This window comes from Trichoderma ghanense (assembly GCF_004382785.1).
Source record: "Trichoderma ghanense strain CCMA-1212 chromosome Unknown scaffold_1, whole genome shotgun sequence".
Classification (NCBI taxonomy): domain Eukaryota; kingdom Fungi; phylum Ascomycota; class Sordariomycetes; order Hypocreales; family Hypocreaceae; genus Trichoderma; species Trichoderma ghanense.
In genome coordinates, this window is record NW_027395664.1 from 211,516 (window position 1) to 225,941 (window position 14,426).

The 14,426-nt window shown below is 53.3% G+C and overlaps 6 protein-coding genes across 6 annotated transcripts; 1 reads left to right on the plus strand and 5 right to left on the minus strand.

Annotated features, from left to right (window-relative positions):
- Positions 1 to 246: 246 nt before the first annotated feature.
- Positions 247 to 4,448, minus strand: CCMA1212_001421 (uncharacterized protein; the record flags this gene model as incomplete). Its single annotated transcript, XM_073698846.1, has 4 exons — positions 247 to 3,573; positions 3,639 to 3,856; positions 3,917 to 4,258; positions 4,322 to 4,448. 4 exons carry the CDS (start codon positions 4,446 to 4,448, stop codon positions 247 to 249), a joined length of 4,014 nt encoding a protein of 1,337 aa, XP_073562216.1.
- A 1,349-nt stretch (positions 4,449 to 5,797) lies between these two features.
- Positions 5,798 to 6,619, plus strand: CCMA1212_001422 (uncharacterized protein; the record flags this gene model as incomplete). The annotated part of the gene is made up of 1 exon (XM_073698847.1): positions 5,798 to 6,619. The coding sequence occupies one exon, from the start codon at positions 5,798 to 5,800 to the stop codon at positions 6,617 to 6,619; it is 822 nt and encodes a 273-aa protein (XP_073562219.1).
- Positions 6,620 to 7,095: 476 nt separating this feature from the next.
- Positions 7,096 to 8,231, minus strand: CCMA1212_001423 (uncharacterized protein; the record flags this gene model as incomplete). The annotated part of the gene is made up of 3 exons (XM_073698848.1): positions 7,096 to 7,321; positions 7,507 to 7,618; positions 7,778 to 8,231. The coding sequence occupies 3 exons, from the start codon at positions 8,229 to 8,231 to the stop codon at positions 7,096 to 7,098; spliced, it is 792 nt and encodes a 263-aa protein (XP_073562218.1).
- A 486-nt stretch (positions 8,232 to 8,717) lies between these two features.
- Positions 8,718 to 10,500, minus strand: CCMA1212_001424 (Bifunctional solanapyrone synthase; the record flags this gene model as incomplete). The annotated part of the gene is made up of 5 exons (XM_073698849.1): positions 8,718 to 8,986; positions 9,074 to 9,288; positions 9,372 to 9,793; positions 9,877 to 10,353; positions 10,423 to 10,500. The coding sequence occupies 5 exons, from the start codon at positions 10,498 to 10,500 to the stop codon at positions 8,718 to 8,720; spliced, it is 1,461 nt and encodes a 486-aa protein (XP_073562213.1).
- Positions 10,501 to 11,771: 1,271 nt separating this feature from the next.
- Positions 11,772 to 12,377, minus strand: CCMA1212_001426 (uncharacterized protein; the record flags this gene model as incomplete). The annotated part of the gene is made up of 1 exon (XM_073698850.1): positions 11,772 to 12,377. The coding sequence occupies one exon, from the start codon at positions 12,375 to 12,377 to the stop codon at positions 11,772 to 11,774; it is 606 nt and encodes a 201-aa protein (XP_073562215.1).
- A 33-nt stretch (positions 12,378 to 12,410) lies between these two features.
- On the minus strand, positions 12,411 to 14,197 carry CCMA1212_001427 (uncharacterized protein; the record flags this gene model as incomplete). The annotated part of the gene is made up of 2 exons (XM_073698851.1): positions 12,411 to 13,996; positions 14,053 to 14,197. 2 exons carry the CDS (start codon positions 14,195 to 14,197, stop codon positions 12,411 to 12,413), a joined length of 1,731 nt encoding a protein of 576 aa, XP_073562214.1.
- Between the last annotated feature and the right edge of the window lie 229 nt (positions 14,198 to 14,426).

Genomic DNA, 14,426 nt, shown 5'->3' on the forward strand with positions numbered 1-14,426 from the left:
AAATGAAACACCACGCAGCGACCAATCGGTTGCAGACATCGCGCTTGATCTGCTTCATGATGCCGCATAAATAAAAGAAGCATGATTGCTTATTCAATCTGCATTTAAATGCTCGCTGAGCTGTCCAAGTTATGCATCATCACCTGTTCATGTCACCATCATCCACTTGTTCCACCGTAAGCTTGAGGCTCATAATGCCTCCCTGTTCGCTTTGGATCACTATATACGAAGTACACGCAGCTGCTATCATGACGGCTCCAAATCAATGCCATATCGCTCCACGCCCTTCTCATCCCGCCACCATTTCAAGCTAAACAACTCATCCGCAAGCAGAACCTCCCTACTCGTCCGTCCATCAAACTCACCCATGGACGAGGCCAGTCGAGACACCAATTCTCCGCCAGCCACCAAAGTTGCCGTACCGGCAATCGAGCACGGGTCATGCGGAAGAACATCTCGCACCGGGAGAAGTAGCCTCGTCGCGATGCCACACGCAACCATGACTGCCAGAACAACCTGAAGCGCAATCTTGGGTCCGCGATTCTGCTGCAGCCGCTGATGGCCAGACGTGGTCACGACGCCGTCGTACGTGGGCAGAGACGCCCCGTCGCCATCCGTGCTATTGTCGCGCATGTTGAGGGATATGGCCTGGGCCATGTACACCTTGTAGAGCCGCTGGGTCATATTCCTGAGGTTCTCGACATTCTTGGCGCCGGCGAGCTCAGTCACAGGCCTACCATCCTTGGAGAAGACGAGAGCGTTGATGAAATTGTCAACGTGATTATTTGCAGGGTCTGTGTTGTTTGGCCCAGGCAATGTCTGGTTGAACAGCGGATTGATCAAGTCGTTCAGCCAGGCGTTCGGCAGAAACGGAAACCTCTGGCTGCCGCGCTTCGACTTCAAGAATTTCGCTGTGCGCTCATCTGTCTCTGGTTTCTGAATGGGATCGAGACTGAAGTGAGGGAGTTGCCATGTGACGTTGGTCATGACCTGCTCAATGTTCTGATAGCAGACAAGAGTGGCAAGGTCTTGCTCAAAACCCGTAATCTTGGCTTTGGAGCCTTTGCCCGACTTCTTCAACCTCATCTGGCCCAATGTGACGGTGAATGTCGGACATCCATTGTCCGTCTCGTTGATTGCGTCGCCCATTACTCCCGTTGACGGATCGGTATTCAGCGCCCCATCGCCGCCTACAATGCCCGCACTCCACGTGAGAATAGAGCCTTTGCCGACATATGCCATGCTGGTGTCGTTGGGAAGGAGAAAGTATTGCATCCACGGCTCATCCCTCTCCATGCCGTGAGGCGCAGCCTCACACCAGTCGGCATATCTCATGGTCGTGTTCACGCCAACCCAAACATAGCCTGGTTGAGGAGTTACAATCTCGCTTTGCCCAGGCATGGCAAAGACGGCTGAACCAGATTCCTGATTGAAGATTGTCACTTGCCGATCATCGTTCGGTATCGATGTGCAGTTCAGCGACGGCCGCACCGCGGGTATGCTGACCGTCAGCGGCACGTTCGTGCTTGAGTTGGTTGAGGAGATGGCGTCCTGGGTGAATGTGTTGAAGACGAGATCTTCCGATATCCACTTCGTGCTGTTCAGTCCCAAGTATTCAACCAGGTTGTCAATGGCAGCCGCCTCATTATCGTCCAGAGAGATGTTTGCATCATCAAAGTTGAATCGATCGCCTTGGTGAAGCGTTATGTTCTTGACAATCGGGACGCTGATGCCGCTGTAGAGACCTGACACTATAATGGAGAGAAAGCCCCCAAGGAAGGTGCCGAATAGGGCAAATGCAACTGCGAAATTCTTCGATCTTAGGGATAGATAGAATGCGCGAGGGAATATCTGGGCAACAAGGCTCAGTGAGATGGTCCTCCCCGCACCGGCTTTCCCACGCTTCAGAGGCGCCAAGGGGGCAAAGGTTGCGGCCATCATCTGCATTGCAGCATAGAGACTAGCCACTACTAGAGCAACCGCTGAAGGGATATATGTCGCAAGCACAGCTGAGCTCGAATTGTGAATGCTCACGAATCCATTGTTCGCATCTGAGAAATGCTGAACAATCTCCAGAGACGCAATGATGGCAAGCGGCAGACATATCGCGAGAACAAGAAACCAAGTGGCGCCCGCCATGGGTCTCCATGACGGCACTTGACTCTGGCCTTGTCCGGCGGGATGGCTTAATGTTTGAACTTCATTTCGTTGAACTGGCTCGATCATAACGCCCGCACCTGGATCAGAGGCATTAGTCGATCTGAAATGGTATGCGGCAAGGTATTGCTGTAGCTTCTGGTTGCTCAAAGGCCCCATGTATGACAGGATCTCGTTGAGGCGGGGGCTGGAGGCGAGCAGAGTAGCCATCGAGAGAGCTGCCCCTGGTCGATCTGGAGCCGCAAAGCCAGGTCTAGTAAATATCATGGCTATGGAAATCATGACCAGAAGACCGAGAAAGCCGCACATGAAGCCGGTGGAAAGAGCCTTGACACGCAGCCTCTGCTCCTCATAGCTAATGCTTCCCGTGGTGGTCCGATTGGCCGGCTGCACGATGATGGAATGCAGCGCTTGCGCTGCGATGCCATTGAATACATCAGTCGCTGTGCGGATGAGAAGTTCCGGATCCATAAAGCTCCTGATGGATTTCACTCCGGCCTTCTTCGACATGAGTTGGAAGAATGTCGGCACAGTTGCCGTCAGGACATAATCGACTCCTCCGTTGCCCAGCACCCACTTGCCAACCGTGGTATCAACGGCCATGGCCAGGGATCCGTGGGGAAACTGTCTGAGAGCACTCTTCTTTGCTGAAGGTGCTGAGAAGAGAGCCTGAGCAGAGCCGTTGTTGGCATTCGGGACACCAACCTCAAAGCGGCCGAGCTCGTAATATGGCTTGCAAAGAGCAGCCGTGACATTGTGGAGATACATGTACCGGGGACCGCTCACAGAAGCATTGTAGGGCGAGATGCGAAGATCGACAACAGACATGAACAGTCGTAGGTCTCGACTGGTGTTGTATACCTGAAGGTCCATCGATAAATTGCCTGGGGTTATGTACTGTCTGCTAAAATCGAAGTCGTAGTTGCAGGGGTAAACGACGAATTGAGCCTGGTAGTTCTGCGTCGCATTCTTATCATGGTAATAGTTATGGTCGGGACCCTCAGCTAGGGTGACGCCTTTGATGTCGCAATCCTTGGTGGTGACGTTGGCAACAATTAATGGCGCGAGGATGCTTCGCCAGGGCATGCGAGTTTCCGTACCGTTGGTGATGGGGAGGAGTTCGCAGTCATAGCCGACCTTGGCGCCATCGGTGCTCATGGTGTAGTCGATATTGCTGGCCGCCATTGAAGGGACTTGGAATTCGGGTACGACAAAGTTCTGTGCCGTGCCGGGAGGATAACGCAGTCCATAGAAGTTTATCCCATAGTAAGTCTGCGCGGGACCTGGACCAACTGCCCAGGCAAATGTGGGATCGACGGACTGATTTAGCTGGAACGTTGAGGAAAGCTGGAACTTGTGGTCGCTCTCGAACATCTGAGTCGGCTCTAGGATGAGCAAACCAGTTGAAAAGACGGTCTAGCAGCATGTATTAGCACACAGCTACAAGAGCAGGGAGGAAGAGGTCCCCTGGGAAGACAAACAGTGCCCATGATCAGCAATTGGCCAAATATAGACATCACCACCGCCCAATGCCTGTTCCTGATGGCCATCCAGAGGCCAATGGGTAGCAACGGAGAGATGTAGTCCAGGAGCAGGGTCTTGTCTGCCGACGAGGGCCCAGTTCTCAGCTCCTCCCAGGGCATCAGGATCTTGTTTGCAAAGTCCACCTGCCGCCAAAGGGCTCCAACCACGACAAGGACTGGAATAGCACAGAATCAGCAGCTGGAGAGAAACTCCTGCCCAGGTATATGCGTCTTACCTGCGGTAGGGCCATATTTCCAAGCGTAGTGGTTTGCCTCCGTCTGGACGCTGAGTCCGCTGTGCTCCTCAGAAAAGTGATAGAGCAAAGCGGTGGCCAGCAGCATGAGCAGAAACGTCATGGCAAAGGCGACGAGAGCTACTCGACTGAGCCATATCGGCGCCCATAGAGCCGGATGGGAATTCTGGGAATTCCGCGGCCATTTGGGGGGAGGCGTCTGTGAGCGATGGCCAGAGTCTGCGCTGTCTGCAACCCCGCCGTCGAGAGACTCGTGGAGCCTCGATAGCGGTGAAGCCTCCTCCTCTGCAACGTCAATATCTACCAGATCGTCATTTTGCGCAGCTGAAGCCGGTCAGCAAATCCTCTCTTCTTTGCCCAAGCGTCGCTCTTTAGAAGGAGATGCACCTTGGTGATATGGCCCCGCTCGCGCCGGGACGGGCTTCCTCCTCGTGGACACGATTTGGTGATACGCGCCCAGATGCGCCCCTGGCAGCTCCTCTGCGTCTGTGAGCCGGCCGCCGGAGTGGGACATGATGGTCGGTGCCGAAGAGGCGTCGTCGAAGCTTCATGGAGGCGGTAGGAGGACGGAAAAGAACGAAGGAGATCGCATGGGAGCGAATGGCACTAAATCAAGTCGTCGACTCATTTTCCCCATTTTGTCATTCAAAGCCTTGCTGCCTTGTGTCTCTTCTCTGCCGTGTCGCTGCCGGGATTCGCATCCTTGGTGTGTTCCTGCGAGATGCAGCATGGGCTCCAGTGCCGGTTTCTACACGGCCGGGCAGGGCTTTCATTGGCAGAACAGGCGCTGCAGCGGGCGCGTGGCTCGAGGGCCACTTCAGCTGGTGGCAAGGGAGCGAGGCATCGTGTGAAATTGTGAATAAGGTGTGAATAAGGTAGAGAGAGATGTGGCGGTGCCTGGCCTATGCTCGCTTGGGCAAGGTGGGCAAGGCAAGGGTTGTAGCTTGTTTCATCGACCTGCGGACGTTGACATGGTGTTTCGCATTGATGGCAGGTTGAGACGAGGAGAAGGTGATGAATAGGCTGATAAGAGAGACTGAACAAGTCCAAGTTGTCACAAAGGTACGAAACAAGCACCTGCAGCAACCCATCGGTGTTTTCCACGTGCCACAGTATTCCTTCGTACTGCTTACCGGCGCGAGAGAGATCCTTCTGTCTTACACCCACCAAATGACCTCAAATCTCATAAAAGTGCACCAGAAATAGTAGAAACATGGAAGAAAAGCAGTAAAGCTGAGTTTGCATGTACTGCCAGGTTGATGAAATCGGATCGATAGTGACAATAGTTCCTGTTGAGACACGATCAACTGTGGATTGATCACAACTGTTTCGACTTATACGATTTTTCATCTCCCCCAAGCAAACACACGCTCCCATGCATCACCACTAGTACTCCCTTCCCGTACAGTACCTTAATCGTCCATCTCCTCTGCCACGCGCCTCCCCAACTTTCATTCAGCCCCATGATTGAAACATGCCAAAAAGGCTCTCCAGAAACATCAATGCTGACGCATGCGGGAAGCTCATCCGACCATGACCCCCAGGAGCTGCCAATCGCTCTTGCGCGCCGTCATAGTGGGAAACGTCTGAGACACGCCCTGTTTCGCATGACGCTGGAGATCCGCATCCAACCCAAAGTGGCCAGCAATCCCGTCGTTTCCGTGGCAGCAACTTCGTCATTACTGGAATGCGGATAGTTAACCTTGTCGTCTTCCCCGGATACTCTTCTCTGGTGGCTGGGCCGTTGCTCTTTATCGATTCCATCCCTTCAACTCCATACTCGACCTTTAGCAAACTTGAGAGCTCAAGAGACGGACAAAACGACAGGAACCAAACAACACCGCTCAGTAGGGCATCACCCCCATGGCCAGTCTCGCCCACTTCGCCCTCATGGCGAGCACAGCGTCAGGAGCCCTCCTGACCCTGTCCAACTTCCAGGGCCTCACCACCTCCGTGCCCGTGCAATGCCTCTACGCCTACAACATGCCCATCCAGCGATGCACGCCCGCCGACTTCGCCGCAGGCGCCTCATGCTCCCAGTCCTGCATCGCCGGACTCCAAGCAGCGCAGTTCACCGTACGAGGGCTGTGCTTCAGCGTCAACGCCCCCGTCAATTCTCTGCTCAAGCAGATCCAGGCCGGACACATACTGGACGTTCTCTGCGGCCCAAAGAAGGCACCGATACCGATAACCACACCATCAGTTGCTCCGCCGAAACAAACACCGCCGGTACCAGCACCATTGCCGACTTCCAAGACCACTCCTACCGGTGTGGCGCCGCGCCCAATATTCTCAACATTGTCAACTTCGACAACACCCACGCAGGCCACATCATCTTCTGCTCTTGCCGAAGCAACTACCAGTATTACGACAAGCGAAGCATCGTCCACCTCGACCGAATCTCGGGCCGACACAGCCTCAGAAGCAGCATCGAGCTCAACCACCACCTCCACCACCGAAGACCCCAGCAGCCCAACGCCTCAGCCTTCAATTGATGACCAGCCGTCCTCATCAACAAGAACTGCGAAGCCAAAGCCAACGCGCCCGCCGAATTCGCAGCCAGGGAGCGGCGGCGGAAGCCCATTCGATTTCGTCCCTGCCAGCAGAGCAACGCAACTCGGGCTTGCTGGAGGCTCTGTCGCAATAGCCATGGCCATTGCGTCCACAGCGTTGATGCTTTTATGATACGAAAAACACTCCACTTCTGACTGCTTTGCAGCCTGTATGCTGCAAATTACCAATCTTTAATGTCTAACTAACGAAGGAAGAGCTGGGATGCAAGAATGTACGTTAAATGGCCGAGGTGGACGTTGGTCAACCAGCATGATCAACAAAGGGAGCTCTGACGAGATGCTGGGGTATACGTGTACCATTAGGGACGGGAAGACTTGGGATTACTCGGTTCTCTGTGAGAAGGCTTGTAACTGGAGCGCAGGGGAGGAGACTGACGCAATGCATGGTAGGTCAAGGGAAACAGGGTCAAGGGAAACAGGGTCAAGGGAAACAGGTGGCCAAATGTCGAGCAGGGAGGGCTGGAGAAACATGTACCGTAGTCTAAGATAGAAGATGATACACCATCTGAAATAGATGCTGCCCTGTTACAAGGGTCTACTGTCCTGGTTCAATGTCTCGGTGAACAAACACCCCGTGCAGCATTGACCTTATGTCTCTCCTTCTGTGCGCAGGGCATTTCCAGCTTCAGCATCGCCTGCAGACTCGCAGTAAGAAAGCTTCCAACCAGCCTGTGCCATAGCCTTGTGTACACCCTTACTCGATATAGACGTCAAATACAAGATACGAAAGTCCACGGCTCCAGCGCCCTGCCAGCGCATCATGGCCAGCGCCGCCAGCGAAGTCTGCGATGAATAAGAGTCGATGTAGGTCTGCCTGTCTCGTACAGTAGCCCGACTCGGAGCACGTCGAGCTGATACGTCGGGCCATAGAAGATTAGGGAAGAGGGCAGCTGTGGCGAGGGGAACTATTTCTGCAAAGCCCCCAGTCAATGATGCTGGTATCATTTGTCAGACTTGAACAGAAGAGGTTGCGGAACTGTGTGTCGGGGGATATAGTACCCTTTGATGTTGTATTGCTCGTCGACAATGATGTTGCTTGCCTTTAGGTCGCCGTGGTTCATGGCAAATGCCTTGCTGTCTCCATCTTCTCCAAGGACGCCGTCGATAAAAGCTTGTTGATCCAGACAGTTCTGCTCACAGAACCCAGGGAGTTCTCCGTTTACCACTCGCTTTTGTCGATTCTTGAGACGTCGTTCTTAGTAGGCCCTCGCCGTAATAGACCCTATCAAGAGTCAGTCTAGTCTCTCACATGCCCAGAGGCTTCACAAACGGGTCTCCAGTGTGCATGTCATCAATGACAACTGTATAGAGGCGACTCTGCCAAGGACTTTATCCCTCAGAGACTGCGCAGGGAAATCTTCATCCCAACGCAGAGGGATGCCATCGATCCAAGCCGAAACACTGAACGGGCTCTTGATAGGATTGTCAAAAGTCAAGCTGGCCCCGAGGCACTTTGGAGCCCAAGGAAAGCCCCTTTCTTCGAGCTTTTGAGGTATCTGAACTTCGTCTTGAACCATGGCAATATGGTTGTCATGGCTAATGTCATGTGAGGCGTGCCGCACACGAACAGCAACACTCGCGTGGTCTGCAAAGCTCAGCTTGAAGATGCGACATTCGCCCCCGCTAAATTCTCCGTCAAGAAACGGTTCATTGCCGCCGAGGTTGAGTTCAGAAACAGCAGCCGCGATGTTGCTCAGTTCGTAGGTCGCAACCCCATGTGCCATTTTATGTTCAAGGTGAGCATATATTGCAACTGGGGAATGGCTAAAGGCTGAGATGAAGGCCCTCTGCATTATACTTATATTTTGGTCTATCGATGAATTTCCAATGAAACTGTGAGACGCCCGCATGGACATGAAATGCCCGCATTGTCGTTGGGTTGGCTCAGTGTGATATAAGTGTTTGTTCAAATCTGCAGCCAACAGCATCTCAGCATCTTGCATGTGAGGAATGCCAAGCAATGCGCGTCGCATGCGAACTTCACATGTCTAAATAAGTCAAGGCTGAAGGATGGTCTATAGAAGACGCCAACGACTTCAAAGTTGACAACTGCCTTGCGTCACTGAAGTTCGAACAATCTCGAAGGATATTTGACATTGAAGTCAGGTGTAGAGGTTCTCTAGTAAACAGAAAGTCCATCATCATCATCCTGCATAGCCTCAAGCAGCTGTATTTACAGTCACGCAGTTTCCTCCATGACACGTACTCTCTCACCACAACTTGAAGCCACCAGGCACCTTGTGCTGAAACACTCCAGTCGGGTCATACTTCCTGCTGACCTGGCGAAGGAAGTCCAGGCTGTCCTTCCCATAAGAAGCCAGCGGCGACTGGTGCGGGCCTGCATAGTTTAGATACTCAAACTTCCGCAGCACCCCGTTTCGCTCAGCGACATCCCTGACAGCCAAAAAGGCGTCTCGGCCTTTGCGGTAGATGGAATCGTTGGAGCTCGAGTTCGACCACAGAGCAGAGAAGAGAAGAACTGTTGATGTAAGCGTCATATCTATACAGTAGGATACTGCATGTACAAGTATACAGCACGAGAAGATTCCGGGGCGGAGCAACTTACTAACGCCATTCCCATCCTCAGGGCTCAGTCCAAGAACGTTCCCCCCAGTGGCATTGGCATACGAAAGCATCACAGAGGGAAGGGGCTCAAAGGCAAAGTTCCATGTGACACCGCCGGCGGGATTGAAGTCGTACAAGGATGCGTTCAGGGTCTTGAAGATGTCCAGCATAGCCTCGCTCGAGGTCCCAAATGTCAACGTGGCGAAGAGCCAGTTCCTATCCGCCAAACATTAGACACATCCTTTTTCAGTGATATAACATTCGTCGGTACATGTAGGTAGGGCTGGTGATGAACTCACAGTGGCGGAGTCGGATTCTCTGCAGCCAGCGCAGCCACGGCCGTAATCTCGGACGTGTTGGAAATGCTCGGTACAGCCTCGAGCTTGCTGTACACCTCCGGATGAAGCACTGGCTTCGTGTAGAAAGCCGAGCTGCTCAGCGACCACGCGTTTGCCGCCGAGGCATACAGCAGACCCGTCTGGAGGGACACGTAGGGGTCAAAGTTTGGCGAGGCGGCGATGTCGGTGAAGGCGTCGAACACGGCACCGGCCTGGGATATGTCATACGAGATGGTGCTCGCCGACATGTTGCCCTGCGGAAACGTCTTCAGGTCATAGCGCGTTACGACGCCAAAGTTGTTTCCGCCGCCCTTGAGCGCGCGATACAAGTCGGGATGACTGGTTGCGGAGACGTTCACCAGTGTGCCGTTTGCGAGGACGACCTGGTTTCGAAGTCAGGATGTGGGAAATGAGGAAATGAACCACGGCAAGGAGGAGGAAGCAACAGTCCTCAAGTGTTACATACCTCGTACTCAACAACACCATCACACGCCCATCCAACACGCGGCGAGAAATGCGAGATGCCACCGCCTAGGAGCAAGCCGCCAACACCAACAAGGCCGTTCCTCCCACCAGCGGCAGCGAGGTTGTACTCGTCCAGATAGCCGTACACATCGTTCCAGACGGCGCCCGCCCCGACAGCGACCGAGGTTCCGTCGCCACTCAGCACCGTCGCGTTCAGGCTCGTCATGTCAATTGTCACGCCGCCCTGGATGTTAGCAGAGCCCCCGGCCGGCGTGTGGCCGCCGCCCTTGACGGCGAACTGGCACCCCGGCGTCCGTGCTGTGGAGAGGATCGTTACCGCCCGGCTCACATCCTGTGCGGAACGCGGCCGGACGATGCAGGTCGGCACGAGGGTCGACTCCTGTAAGGAGAAGTAGTCACTCTCGGCGAAGGGTGTGGTGGTGACAATGTCCCCGAGCGCGGAGGCGAGACGAGCGCACTGCGGCGGGCGTCAGCGTCGTGTTGCCGGAATGGTGATGCGAGGGAGCTGAAGAGAAGTTGGCCTTACACATGCGTCAAGCGAAGCCCCGGATGCGGCAGCAGCCGCTGCCAGCGCAGTGGCTGTAGACGATTCTGCGAGTCTCATGGTCCTTGAGTCGACGCTCTACACTGGCCTCTTATAGAAGTTTGAACGAGAGAAACAGAACTCAACCGTCCCTCTCATGCATACACTGCGATATATAACTGCCTTGCCATCCTTACGACTTCGTCACCGCCCTCGAATGTCCGGCGATTTCTTGCAGGGACTTTCGGTAGGATTGCAGCAAGTACGAAGTGGACAAGGGACATTCGGCCCGCGAGGTGCGTTTTAGCCCGAAGCTATTCGGGCCTCTCCCCAGTCTCGGTGAGTTGACGGGATTACTGTTGACTATTACGAGTAGCTCCGGAAAACCGGCAACCAGTTCGATGGCACCAGTCAAGAACTGATGAATAGGCAGACAGGTAGATGGTCATTCCTGTAGTTGCTTTTCTACCGCATATGCACCTGATCCTTCATGAGGTATCACAAAGTAGGCAGACAGAATCGTGTCTCTCATCTTCTGGGGGCGTCTTGTTTCCTCTCTTGGAATGTCATATTTGGCATTTCCTTTAACCCAAGAAGTCTTTACATGAGAACAAAGAAAGCAGTGAGAATACAAAAGAAAAAAAGAAGAAGAAGAAGAAAAGAAAAAGAAAAAAAATAGTAAAAAAAATAAAGCAAAAAAAACCGCCTTCATATCTCAATCAGGTGTTTGTATAGGAAAAGCCCGATGCGGGGGTCGAACCCGCAACCTTGAGATTGCATCAGAACGTGTTCTCGATTAAGAGTCTCACGCTCTACCGATTGAGCTAACCGGGCAAGTCACGTGATCTTGTATTCAAGTATCGCTGACCCGATTGAGCTCAGGCGGCTCATTGTTGAAAGGTGTTGATTTATTTTACTATATAAACTATACTATCCCCACCTACTACTACAGATACTCAAATCCGACCTCAGCCTACCTACCGTCCACCTACTTGGAAGGACGAATGACTGGTTCACGTTTTCCAAGGCACCATTTTTTTTCTTCGCCATTCAATCATCTGCTTGATCATTCACAGAGCCTTCCGATTGTCTTGTGAAGCTTCCCCTGTCGAGAGTCAAGAATGTAGTTTATGAGCAGTCTTCCAGAAATAGGAGCCAACAGGACCTCGATGCAGCGAAGAACTGGCTGCTGAATGAAAGGTAATCATATTCTGTTCTACCGCATATCTTTGCTCAAGAACATACTTGTAATCGTAATCCGAAAGTGCTCAGCACTAACAGCAAACAACTCCCAGGAGAGTACGCCAACCAGTGCAAGCCCCCCATGTCCCTCGCCATGCTTTCCCTCTCCCCTACTCATCTCTACGCCCTTTAGCAATAATCTCGTCAAAAGCCTCGAGAACTGCTCCGTACAGAGCAGCTGGGTCCGACGGCGTCCCGGTAAACAAGGCACCATCCTTGACCGGGAACAAGATGGTTCGCAGATTACGGCAGAACGGCTTGACACGCTCGAACTCGACCGGGAACTCTCTCAAGACATCTTCGAAACACTCCATGTCCATGTTTGCCTGCTTATTCCTCGCAAGGTGCTCCAAAGAACTGGCGGCGCGCCAACCGTGAAGCTCGCTGACACCAACAGGGCTCTTCCTACCCACAAAATCCCACCCGCGTACGATGAATTGCCAGAGCAAAACATAGAAGAACGACTCGAGATCATGCCGATAAGTGTTCTCGATACTACGCAGCACGCGGATGGCCATAAACTCCTTGGTACCCGTACGGAGCTTTGGGTTAACCGGCCACCCGTCGAGTTCCTTGACAAAGTCAAAGTCAATCAACATGCCCGAGAAGCCGGTCTTCTTCGCGTCGGTTAGGATGATGTTGTTCTCCGAGATGTCCCGGTGAAGCATCCTTCCCTTGAAATATAGCGACTGGTGCGCCTTGATCGCATCCCGCATCGCCGTCAACAACTCCAAGGGCGACTCGTATTCCTAGATTGGCCGGCCCGGAGGAGAGATGATGAGGCAGCGGAAGATGCGGTTATCGTACGAGCCATGACTGGCAATATCTCCGTTATATGCCCGGTTTCTGTCTGGCCCACTGTCCTTCTTTGGTCGTCGAAGATCAAGGTCTTCCTCGGTTGACTTGCGCTTCTTCGATTGACCTGCCGGACTCTCTGATGTTCTGCTGCGCTTGCTGGCCCAAAGCTGAGATGGGAATTTCGCATGTGAAGACGTCGGCATGCCGCTACCGGTATCGTCGAAGGTGTAGCGTTTCCCGAACGTCATGCCTCTACGTATGTCGTTGATACTCGTGATCTCGCAGTGAGTGTCCAATCTGACAATGCCTTCGACACCCCTTTGCTTGGCTATCTCGAGAATATCCACTTCACTCCTCTGGTTACTGAAGGGCCATGAAAACTTGACGACACGGTCGTGGTCAGTTGAGCCCGCGTGCTTCGCAAGAAAGCACGATGTAGCGCGGGATACAATGGTCGGTCGATGGGCGAGGAGGGCCGGAGACAAGTGCAGCCTACTCCTTTTACCCCCTGGTCCCACGATCCTGATGAAACGGGAATCTTCCTCTTGCTGTACAAACGTGTCGAGACCCAGATCCTCTTGACTCATCATGATGTACCCTGCAATCACCCGAACGAATCGTTCTGGATGTTGGTGAATATTGAATGCGCCTGGGCTGTAGCATCCCGAGCGGTCGAAAACCCATGGCTCCAGCTCACTCCCACGGAGGGTGAATGCGTGGAGATAGCGGCGTGTCGGCTGGTAGTCAAACAGATGTCGGGCGTAGCAGGCGAGTTGCACCAGCCGCTTCTTGATACCTCTCTCAACCGTTAATTGGCCAATGACCATCATATCTTTCCATTCAAACAGCGAATCCAACAGCTCTCCACACTTTTGTCTGACGCATAGATCGAGCCGCTGTCCTTTGAAGCCCTCAGTCAGCTCGCTCGGGAGAGTTACCTCCCGGAATTGACGATCCTCCCCTTTGAGAAAATGCTCTTGCAGAGAGTGCAGATATGTCATCATCCCAGTTATGCCGGGCGATACGCCGAGATGAATCCACATGTTGCTGACATGTTGGCTCTTGAGTGATTCGTAGACCCCTTGGGCTCGGCCCGTCCAGTCTTTTCCCTCAAAGAATTTCTCAAAGAATCCTCCTACACCCAAAAACGTGCATCCCTGAATCTCCTTGAAAGTCTCCTTTTGAAAGTTTTCTCGAACCCGCTGGATTCTTTGCTCCGATTCGTCATCCTTTGTGTCTGGTGGGCCGTGAGGCACAGTCGGCGCTGGTGTTGCCGTCTTCTTAGCTGGAGGGCCAACTGGCTGGAGGGGAGTGGACGCCCTGGTGTGGGCGATTTCTCGAAGCACGAGGTTCCATACGAGCATTGTGTCTGCGTGATAAGGAATTGCTGCCTCGACGAGCGGTTTCATGCGGTTCGCGGCGCTGGAGCTGGAAATGATCGAGGACGCCAGGGTGCTCAAAGAAGCCCTCAACGGGTTGGTTGTAGGCAAAGCTAACAAAAGCGCATTGAGCAGAATGTTCGCAAGAAGCTGTAGTTCTGTATATCCAAGTCAGGGTTTGTACTTTGGAATTTGATGGACGACTCTGTCTTACGCCTTGGTTGAAAGTCATGGAGCGTCGCAGGCATAGGGGGCAAGCGCAGGCTGCTGCACATGATGTTGAAGGAGGCGTGGACGAGCCTCAGCTCGTACGTGATGGGGATGTGTCTGACGAGCTCTAAGTCTGCTGAGTTGGACATGGCGATGGAAGCACGCCCATTGGCGATGCGTATGCGGGCGGAGTTGGCAATGAAAGAGTCAGGGCGCGTGTATTTCACCTTGACCACAAGCTTCCTCGCTGCTGTTGTTGCGCCAGCAGCTTCGGCAGGTGAGCACAGGCTCAGTAACTCAGATACTTACAAGCCTTACCTACCTTGTAATTACCTACTTGGGTAGTAATTGCTGCTACAGTTGTTTATCTCCCAAATT